Source organism: Gadus morhua, chromosome 6, assembly GCF_902167405.1.
Source record: "Gadus morhua chromosome 6, gadMor3.0, whole genome shotgun sequence".
In the NCBI taxonomy this organism is placed as follows: Eukaryota; Metazoa; Chordata; class Actinopteri; order Gadiformes; family Gadidae; genus Gadus; species Gadus morhua.
Genome location: NC_044053.1, coordinates 13614023 through 13625426, shown reverse-complemented (window position 1 = coordinate 13625426; position 11404 = coordinate 13614023). Strand labels below are relative to the sequence as shown.

The window sequence follows — 11404 nt, the reverse complement described above, 5'->3', positions numbered from 1 at the left end:
GCCATGAACCCACAACAATATGAAGTAACAGTATGAAGGCCGATGCTTGTCGAGATTGCATGATTGTGTAAGTATGTTTGAATGATTGTTTCTTTATGCTGGTGGCAGGCTCCTAAGAAACAGATATATGAAACGCACGTTGTCATTCACCACATACAAAGACAAAGACACGGTTGAACGCAGACGCACAAACACACATACGTACACACAGACGCGTATGTCCACACACACACAAACACACACACACGCACGCACGCACGCACGCACGCACGCACGCACACACACACACACACACACACACACACACACACACACACACACACACACACACACACACATACATACATACATACATACATACATACATACATACATACACATGCATACATGCATACACACACACACACACACACATACACACAAATGCGCACACACTCAAACGTACACACACACACATACATAAACACACGCACACACTCTCTCACTGGGTGAATCTACATCATTTATCACTATGGTAAAAAGAGATGTTGACAATTTCAAATTTTCTCTCCTCTCACAGAAAAGTAAGGGACAGTTGTGGTGGCCTCAAGATATATAACTTCACAAATCCACTATTGTTTATAGAAAACATGATCTGATTAACCAGAGGCTCAATCAACTATTCAAATGGGAAAGCAATATTCAAACACGTACTGCCTCCTTGTCACAAAAATATATATAAAAGGAAATATTTATTTAAAATCTGTTACAGCTGTCATCAATTAATGTAACTGCCTTAATGTTTTTGGTCATCTCAAAATGAGTAAAAGACAAGAAGATACCTGAAAACAATCTCCACAACAGCTCTGAGCTCATCTTTATGGGTTACCACATACTTTCATAAAAGTGCATTTGGGAGGCAAGATGAATCACAGCAGATATTTTTCAATATTATAATATAGTTGCAAGCCATCCACCACCAACCTGATCCGAATCACACTCAATATACAGTAACATTTAAAAGGATCATGCCAGTCTATTCACCATCAAATATAGTGAAAGGTGTCTGGCAGATGTATGTCCATTTGTTGGTGCTTCTTGAAGACTTTATTTGCTGTTTTCATAACAACAGGCACCATATATATATATATATATATAAAAGATAAAGCAAATGTTAAAGTTGTTGTTTGCTATATTGAACACATTTTCACAAACATAGATATTTCTCACTATTTCACTATCTAGATAATATTGAGCTAAAGTGTTAGTCAATTGCAGGATGTTCCCATGGTAACAGATAAGACAGAGATAGGGATTGTGTCTGTAACAATGTCCATGCCAAAACGGAAGGAAAACAGTACGGCGATGTGAAAAAACCAGTTTAATGTAGAAGTTAATTGACAATGATATGAGCTTTTGCCCCATGTTGCCATGCAGGAGATCTCTCAGAGTGTGTGTGCTGATGGCTGGTTTAACCTGTGCACATTTATAAGTCAATGCATAACAGGTTTGCAGCCTCACCCAGCCCAGTCCAATCAGTCTGACTCGGGCCAGGTCAGCCTAAACCAGCCGTCCTCCACACACCCTCCATAGTGTCATTTCACAGAGTTCCATCATGCTAGGCTCCAAGAGCTCCGGGAAACGGATGTACAGTATATTGTAATGACCTGTCCCACATAAATGTTTATTTTTGTTTTGTATTAAGAAAGTTGGAAAAGCGTCCATGTTGGATTTCCCCAAAATGGATGCAACACATTTCCCTCTGTCAATACCACTTCGATTAGCTAATCTCCTCCATGAACTGTTAATTGTCAAGATAGCTACTGCTCTTCTGTTGACCTCTTGGATAAGCTAGGCTGCTGAGGCTAGTACCTTGGAAAGGCGAGCAGGGTCAGAGGTTGTTCAAGTAAAAGTTGCGCTGCGCAGCCATTCGAGAGATAACAGATAACAGCGACTCTTTAATTGAAGTTCCACATTTGCAACCTAAGGTGTGATAGCAGATAACCCAACGATATGGTTGACAGCTGCGTGTGTGTGTGTGTGTGTGTGTGTGTGTGTGTGTGTGTGTGTGTGTGTGTGTGTGTGTGTGTGTGTGTGTGTGTGTGTGTGTGTGTGTGTGTGTGTGTGTGTGTGTGTGTGTGTGTGTGTGTGTGCGTGCGTGCGTGCGTGCGTGCGTGCGCGCGGCTGGCTGTCTGTCTGTCTGTCTGTCTGTCTGTCTGTCTGTCTGTCTGTCTGTCTGTCTGTCTGTCTGTCTGTCTGTCTGTCTGTCTGTCTGTCTGTCTGTCTGTCTGTCTGTCTGTCTGTCTGTCTGTCTGTCTGTCTGTCTGTCTGTCTGTCTGTCTGTCTGTCTGTCTGTCTGTCTGTCTGTCTGTCTGTCTGTCTGTCTGTCTGTCTGTCTGTCTGTCTGTCTGTCTGTCTGTCTGTCTGTCTGTCTGTCTGTCTGTGTGTGTGTGTGTGTGTGTGTGTGTGTGTGTGTGTGTGTGTGTGTGTGTGTGTGTGTGTGTGTGTGTGTGTGTGTGTGTGTGTGTGTGTGTGTGTGTGTGTGTGTGTGTGTGTGTGTATGCGCAAGCGCACATTAGAAAAACACCAATTCGCTCTATCTTTGTCTGTTTAACTTCAAACGCACCTTAATCTGATGACATTTATTTAGTGGCTCCCTCTCCCTTCCTCTGACAGCCTCCAGCACCCAGCGATGTCCGCTGGCCAAAGGCCTGGTGAGCATCGCTGCCCTGGTGAACTCAGCCGAGGAGACCCCTCAGCCAGTCTCCACCCACATCAAGGGGACCATCCCCTCCTGGATCAACGGCAGCTTCCTGAGGAACGGGCCCGGGAAGTTTGAGTTTGGGAAAGACAAGTATGTTCCCTAGGGTTACATGCTGCCATTTAGACATGCCCCCATTTTTTTGTTTTCAAACATCCCACCACTCCGACCATTTCTGTTTCCATTGTCGGAGTGGTGGGACGAGAAAACAATCTAAGTGCCGCAACTCTGACAATTAGATACATATGTCGGAATAGAAGTCGGCCCACTTTCCCTAGCTAGCACCCAACGCCTCTTCTACATCAAACACCGACCCCCGTGTGTGTGTGTTGTGTCACAGGTACAGCCACTGGTTCGACGGCATGGCCATGATGCACCGCTTCTACGTGAAGGACGGAGACGTGACCTACAACAGCAGCTTCCTGCGGAGCGACTCCTACACCAAGAACTCGGAGAAGGACCGCATCGTGGTGTCAGAGTTCGGCACCATCGCCATGCCCGACCCCTGCAAGAACATCTTCGCCCGCTTCTTTTCCCGCTTCAAACTTCCCCGTATGTGCGCCAGTGTCTCCTCGTATATTTTCAGTGAAATCAAATTAATTTTAGTTCTGTGTCGGTCTGATTCCCTCTCCTTGGGAAGCAACTAACAACAACAGCTAGCAAGCCTGATATGCCGACTACGGATATGACTAATTAGGGCACAGTAATGAAGCGCTTTCAAAAGGAAATGTCAGGAGTAATTTGTCAAAAAACGTATTATTTCTAAGTGCTCATGACTAACATGCTTTAATGTATGTGCATGGATTTGATCGCATCCTTTATTACGTTCCCTCACAATGTCATCCAGAAACAATGATAAGTAAACCAACTGCTCAAAGTGCAATGAGACATTTATATTTCTGTGTGTGGACATGCAGAGGCCACGGACAACGCCAGCGTGAACTTCGTCAAGTACAAGGGGGACTACTTCGTCAGCACGGAGACCAACTACATGAGGAGGGTGGACCCCGATAGTCTGGAGACCAAGGAGAAGGTACTTCCATACGACTGATCTGAAGCAACTGACAGTGAATACTCAGGTGGTAGGGCAGGTTGATTTGTAACTGGAAGGTTTCTGGTTCGATCCCTGGCTCCTCCTAGGTGATTGTCGAGGTGTCCGCGTCGACCAAGACACTTCATACTGCTCCTGACTGGCTGTCGCCCTGCGTGGTCCACTCTGCCGTCGGTGTGTGAATGTGTGCTTGAATGGCTGTAAGTCGCTTTGGATAAAAGCGCCTGCTGAATGTTAAAGAAATACATGTGGAAGGAGCATGTAGGTACAGGTTATCAGGTTCCCCCTACTCAATTATGCCTCCGGGGGACATGAGGGTTCCAACCCAGACCTATTCCTCTGGAAGTCAACCACTCTAACCATGACACTCTGCCTCCCTGATGCCCACATGTTCTCAGGGTGTGATATAAATCAGAGGGGGGGAGGGGGATGTTCTTTATTTATTTTTTCATGAAATAATTGGCCGGCCTTATCAACTGATAGATCAAATCAACAGGCCTAATTATTTTTACAAATTAATGGTAGGTCCTATTAGCCTAAATTTCGAACAGTTTAAATTCCATCTTCAATGCAAACTAAGAAGACACAAAACATTTAAATTTGATTAAAGAAAACAAAAAAAAAACAGGGGGGGGGATGATCCCTCCCACCCCCCCCATTCAAATCGGCCCCTGCATGTTCTGTCAGCGCCAAAGGGACATGGATGGTACTGATGATGATGATGTTGATGAGGAGGGTCATAATGATGTTCTGAGCCCTCAGAATGATGATGGTGTCTGTCCGCCTCAGGTGGACTGGACGCAGTACGTGGCTGTCAACTCGGCCACGGCCCACCCCCACTATGGCCGAGACGGGGCAACCTACAACATGGGCAACTCCTATGGAAAGAGTGGTAAGTCTGTCTGTCTGTCTGTCTTCTACCTGTGTCTGTCTTCTTTGTTCTATCGGTGTCTGTCTGACTCCTTCTAAAAATGTTGTCCTTCTGTCTGTCTATGCATGTAAGTCTGTCTCTTTATCCTACACTCGTCTCTTACTCCGTTTCTGCTCTCTAACCCTGATCTCTCTCTCTCTACTCTCTGACCCTGTTCTCGCTCTCTCTCTACTCTCTAACCCTGTTCTCGCTCTCTCTCTCCGGTCCCTAACCCAGCTCTCTCTCTACTCTCTAACCCTGTTCTCGCTCTCTCTCTCTACTCTCTAACCCTGTTCTCTCTCTCTCTCCGGTCCCTAACCCAGCTCTCTCTCTCTACTCTCTAACCCTGCTCTCTCACTCTCTCTCTCTCCGGTCCCTAACCCAGCTCTCTCTCTACTCTCTAACCCTGCTCTCTCTCTCTCTCCGTTCCCTAACCCAGCTCTCTCTCTACTCTCTAACCCTGTTCTCGCTCTCTCTCTACTCTCTAACCCTGCTCTCTCTCTCTCTCCGGTCCCTAACCCAGCTCTCTCTCTCTGCTCTCTGCCCTCCACCTCTGTCTAACCTGACATGAACCCCAGGCTTCTTCTACAACATTGTGCGCGTCCCGCCCCAGGAGACGGAGGGGGACGGGGCCAAGGAGGACGTGGCCGACCTGTACGGGGCAAAGGTCATCTGCTCCATCCCTGCCTCCGAGCCCCGGAGGCCGTCTTATTTCCACAGCTTTGGTGAGGCCAAATCTATCCACATTACAAATACATTTATATTTATGCTACACGTGAACCTCCTAAGATGCCACAATTTGATTGGTTCGCTATCTCGGGATATCGATCAATATCCCATGATTGAGATCTCAAACTCGGAATATTGTTCTCATCGCAAAATGTCCCGTTTTATTTCGCTAATAAAATAAAAAGAATCACGGCAAAAAGTGTTATCTTGTTTATTTCTGGAGTGTTCACGTGTAGTATACTAAAACAATTATTCAATAATTGTTAACTATATCGATTCGTGGAGTGATTAATTGATTCATGGGCAGGTTTATCCGTGCGTTTCTGTAGAGCTGTAGCATCGATCTGTCTTTGTAGAAACGCAGTACCATCTGCAGCATCACACGGGACAAACGTTGTCTTCCTTCTTTGTGTCTGACAGCATTTGTCTCATTGTCACTAGACACACGCACTCACACAATGAAATGTCCTTCAGGTCTGCGTATTTCAGCCTTTATTTTTTATAGCTAACCATTTATTATATTTATTTTTTTATTTTTCCGACCAGTGACATTATAGAACAATGCTAAAAAGGTGATGATTTATAAGATCTATGTGTGTGTGCGCGTTTCTGTGTGTGTGTGTGTGTGTCTCTGTGTGTGTGTGTATGTTTTTGCGCGTGTGTGTGTGTGTGTGTGTGTGGGTACGTGCGTGCGTGCGCGCGTGTGTGCACGCGTGTGATGCCCTCGACACAAATCAGATGGTGTTTGTGTGTTTGCCCCTGTGTGGGTCGACGTCGTGAGTGGAGTTGATTGTTCTGCATCAATTCTATCATGTTTCTGTAATCTTTTGAACCAGACCACCCTTCCCCTTGTCAGACAATCTGGCACCAAGAAGGCATAATTGGACATTGGGCCGTTGTGATGCTGTAGGAGAATAGCAGGGGGCCTGTATACCTTAAGCCTCCAATCATGCATCTGAATTGAGATACTGCCGTCTGCCTCGCCAGCAGTTCTGAATCCAATGTTGTTGGCATTTTGCTCTGTGTGTGGTTGTACGATGCATGTTGAGTGCATGGTACACATGTAAACATGCATGCATCTCCCTTGAGGGCAGTTTTCTTGTGCATCATGCATGTATCGGATGCAATTGTGTGTACGTGGGTGTTTGAGTGCCTGTGTGTTAATGTGTGTGTGTGAGTGCTTGTGTGTGTGTGTGTGTGTGTGTGAGAGAGTGCTTGTATGTGTGTGAGACTGTATATGTGTGTGCGTGAGTGCCTGTGTGCGTGTGTGTGTGCGTATGTGTATATGTTTGTGTGTGAGTGCTGGTGCATTTGTGCCTGTGTCTGTGTGTTTGTGTCCGTGCGTGCATGCGTGCATGCGTGAGAGCATTGCATGGTAGCAAGGTGTTCCAACAGGACAATCTCTTTCTTGCTCTGTTCTCCTCCAGTCATGTCTGAGAACTACATCGTGTTCATCGAGCAGCCAATCAAGCTGGACATGCTGAAGGCCATGCTCTACCAGGTCCAGGGCAAGAGCTTCAACAAGATCATGACCTGGGATCCCAAGTGCGACACCATCTTCCACCTGGTCAACCGGCACACTGGCGAGGTACCCGTCTCTGAACCCGGTTAGCTCCGGCCCGGGTCCCAGCAGGGGAGCGCTAAGCAGCTTAGAGCCAGACAGACGCCGCCCGACACTCGCAAATAACATCAAAGATGGGGAGATGACAAGAAGATCCACTTTCCAATCCTCTCCCACGGAAACCATGGCAACCTTTGTAGAGTGGTCCAAAATCCTTTTTGTTCATTTGAGTCCCACTTTTACACAAAAGATACCCTTTCTGTTTGATTATCTGCCAACAAATTATAATAATATAAATATAACAATAGTGAGCGTTTGCTCTCCATCTTTCTGTGTCGAAGACAAAAGCGAGAAAATCAAAGGCAAACAAAACAGGGACATTAACATAATTACAAATCCTTACCACCTTCCCTTGAGGAGCAACTCACCCACCTCACTCCAATCTCCATTCAACAAACTCAGTCATCAGCTCCTTCGGTCTCCACACGGCTACCAACACGTCCTGACGTTGTTTCAGTTCGACCCGGTCTACACGTGACTGACCCAATATTCTGTCTCGGTTTGGACCCGCAGTGTAGCGCGGTCAGGTACCGCGGGGAGCCCATGTTCACGCTGCACCAGATCAACGCCTACGAGGAAGGCGGCTGCCTGGTGATGGACATGTGCTGCGGGGACGACGGCGCCGTCATCGGGGACTTCACCCTGGAGAACCTGCGCCGTGGCGGGGAGGAGCTGGACAAGGTGAGACCCGGGATACCCTCGTCCATGGAGAGACAGAAGGACAGGACTGGAGGATCTTGGGGGGGCTGTGTGCATGGGGAGACCCACGGTGAACTATAAACACGCATATCCAGGAGAGAGATAGACAGACAGAGAGACAGACAGACGCAGACACACAGACAGAGAGACACAGACACAGAGACGGACAGACACAGTCACACAGACTGAGAGACACAGACACAACGACACACGGACAGACACACACGCAGAGATACAGACACACAGACACACAGAAACACAGACACACACAGACACACACACACAGACAGACGCCTCGTCAATCAAGGCATTTCCGGTTGACACTCACTGATATATATCAAGAGAGATACGTAATATTCCAGGAGATAATATTTGTGTGGAACTGCAACTTTGACTTTAAACTATACCCTCCGTGCAAATGCTTTATATTCACTGCTCATGGTTGATGTCTACCCCCTCTGGTGTTCTGTGTCAGTTCTACAACTCCATGTGCAGAAACCTCCCGAGGCGCTATGTCATTCCCCTCACTGTGGACGAAGACACCCCCATGGACCAGAACCTCGTCAACCTGTCCTTGTGCACGGCCACAGCCAAGAAGACGGGACCCGGAGAGGTGGGTGTGTGACACTGCTGCTCTCTGTCAGTGGGGGAGCTGACTGAACACACCTCACACTGACATCTTATGAATGTCAGAAGAAATACATTGGCAAGTTTCTTTTTGTTGCAAGATAGTGGTAGGATTGCATGGAGAAGCCGCCTTGCCTGAACAATAGCTTTTTAATGAATAATATCTAACCTTGCCGTCATCTCGCTTGTACACACACACACACACACACACACACACACACACACACACACACACACACACACACACACACACACACACACACACACACACACACACACACACACACACTCTCTCTCTCTCTGACCGAATGACGGTAGCTTGTTGATAAAAGAAAGGTGATATGCTAGTTGTCATGGCTACCCGGCTAACAAAGTGCTGATTTCAAGGGAAAACTGTATTATGTGATGGATGCGGACTTGTACACATTCCCATTATCCCATTGATGAGATCGTATTGGGCAACATGCATAACAACAAACTAAGGCCCAGTGCTATCCCAATAGGATAGGTTTACCTCTCGTTAGCATAATTGCTTCGGCTTAATCGCCCCTCAGCATAATTACCATCCTATTATCCACAGGAACAAAGCTGCCCTAATTGGTGTCAAATGTTCCCTTTGTCCCGCCCCTTGCCCAGGTTTACCTAACCTACGAGGAGCTCTTTAATGATGAGCTCCTGCAGTACGGGGGGCTGGAGTTCCCGCAGATAAATTACGCAGAGAACAACGGGCGGCCGTACCGCTACGTCTACGCCTGCGGCTTCGGCCACGTCTTCAGCGACTCACTGCTCAAGATGGACGTCCGCACCAAGGAGCTGAAGGTCAGCCCGTTGCTCGCGCCGGCGCCGTCGCCGTCGCCCACCTGGCTCGCTCGTTATTGCATCGACGTTTCACCGTTTATGCGCTTCAGTTATTTTTTCTGTGTTGACGAATCTTTTCTCTGTAAACGGATCGACACAGCTTTCGGTTAACGTTTTACGTTTGACTTTGTTTTTATTTTAATTATGGGTGATTATTAATATTGTTTTCTTTATTCTAATAATTAATGTCCTGACTTTTGGATTTTTTGTGAGCTGCTTTAATGGATTTATTTCTCCTTGGGGCTGAATCAAGTCTCTCTCTCTCTCTCTCTCTCTCTCTCTCTCTCTCTCTCTCTCTCTCTCTCTCTCTCTCTCTCTCTCTCTCTCTCTCTCTCTCTCTCTCTCTCTCTCTCTCTCTCTCTCTCTCTCTCTCTCTCTCTCTCTCTCTCTCTCTCTCTCTCTCTCTCTCTCTCTTTCTCTCTCTCTCTCTCTTTCTCTTTCTCTTTCTCTTTCTCTCTCTCCCTCCCTCTCTTCCTCTCTCTCTCTCCCCCCCTCTCTTCCTCTCTCCCTCTCTCAACACCAGATAAGGGATTCATGTCGCCGGGGTCCAATGGGCCCAGAGTAACACTGCCTCGTCTGGTTATGTCTGTGTGTGTAGGCGTGGCGTCACCACGGCCTGTTCCCCTCCGAGCCCGTGTTCGTCCCCGCACCCAACGCCACCGAGGAGGACGATGGCGTGGTCATGTCTGTCATCATCAACCCCAAAGAGGTCAGTGGGGTCAGAGGTCTCCATATAAAACAACAACAGTGCACTCTTGCTTTCAAAGGATTTTGTGTTTACAGCTGATTACCATGCAAACTTTGTGTCGTAAAGAAACAAGGTGTCACAGATGGAAATAGTGGACGATATAGGGGGGGGACCTCCACATACAATGATCCACAATACAGTGTGACATTGGATCCCCGCAGACGCCGGGGGGGGTGGGGGGGCTCCCTTTAATTACCTTAAGACGGAGGGCTACACCTCGGCTGTGATGTCATCTCTCATTCCTTGTTTTTTCTCCTTGGAGGACAAGAGCACGTTCCTGCTTGTCCTGGACGCCAAGACCTTCACGGAGCTAGGACGCGCCGAGGTGCCCGTCAACATTCCGTACGGGACGCACGGCGTGTTTAACGACATGAACCAGACGGCTGTTACCGTGGCGACGACACACCGCAACTGAAGAGGTGTGAACGGGTGACTTCAATGAAAGAAAAAAAAAAAGGGAAAGAAAGGGAAAAAAAGACTTCAGCGAGATCATGGCGGCTGCCGCCACCAGGCCGGAGACCTGGTGATCAATTTTAGTAAAGCTCTTTAGCAGAGCTGACCCCGTTAAAACTTGGTGGGACTAAACAGCGGTTTTGTTTGTGGCAGACAGTGGTTATGTTTCTTCTGGGCTGGGAGTGAATTGTGTTTGTGTGCTGAGCGGAGCGTGTTTGTGTGCTGAGAGTCCCTGCGTGGAGCCACAGCCTCCTCATGCAGACACTCTTCTTCCGTTCAAAAAGATAAAGAGAGAAAACCTGTTGCGACCTTCAATATTTCAACGGATTTGACTCCATAGACAACATGACTTTGGTTGACGTGACACACATACTGTTTATACCGGCTTTAAGCATATGTGTGCATGGCGGTACGAAAAACTGAAAGCACTACAAATAAAGCTGAGCATAAGTACTGAAATGACATTTTGTTTGTATGTATGCTTTTTTAAATCATTTAAAACTAAGTGTTTTACAGCATCTACAGAATGGAAAGACAATAGCCCCGATGAGCTACACACAGCACTTACAACACGCAAAGAGGCATCACAGGAAATTGAATTCTCATAAGGTAATGTGATAGAAAATGGTCAATGTCTAGGAAACAAATGGATGGAGGTGGGCCAGTCTCCAGAGAGTCGAAGCAACAAGGACATTCTCCGCTATACACAACCCCATACCCATTGGTTGTTGTTGTTGTGCAAATGAACCGGGTTGCAGATTATTCAAAAGGAAGAATCAAATGTGGCTGCAGCAGACGATATTGGACACCACAGAAATAAAAACAAGTTTATAACAGGAATTGAAATTGAGATTGAAGGACACAATTGGATTCTATCTAGTGCTCTATTTGAAGGTCCTGATGCATGCTTGTGGTCCTTCTAGATCTTCGATACATTTTCCCGTAGGTTATAACAATTAAACAAGAAA

General features: G+C 46.9%; 1 protein-coding gene across 1 annotated transcript in view; it reads left to right on the top strand.

Moving 5' to 3' along the window:
• bco2l (beta-carotene 15, 15-dioxygenase 2, like) overlaps positions 1–10900 on the top strand; it is an 11131-nt gene extending 231 nt beyond the window's left edge. Inside the window, exons 2-12 of the mRNA XM_030358612.1 lie at positions 2656–2833; positions 3081–3292; positions 3658–3773; positions 4581–4683; positions 5280–5426; positions 6858–7018; positions 7565–7732; positions 8226–8363; positions 9014–9196; positions 9834–9944; positions 10246–10900. Of these exons, the coding sequence (XP_030214472.1) occupies positions 2656–2833; positions 3081–3292; positions 3658–3773; positions 4581–4683; positions 5280–5426; positions 6858–7018; positions 7565–7732; positions 8226–8363; positions 9014–9196; positions 9834–9944; positions 10246–10398 (1670 nt within the window). The 3' untranslated portion in view covers positions 10399–10900. The remainder of the gene's footprint in view (positions 1–2655; positions 2834–3080; positions 3293–3657; positions 3774–4580; positions 4684–5279; positions 5427–6857; positions 7019–7564; positions 7733–8225; positions 8364–9013; positions 9197–9833; positions 9945–10245) is intronic.
• Positions 10901–11404: the final 504 nt, after the last annotated feature.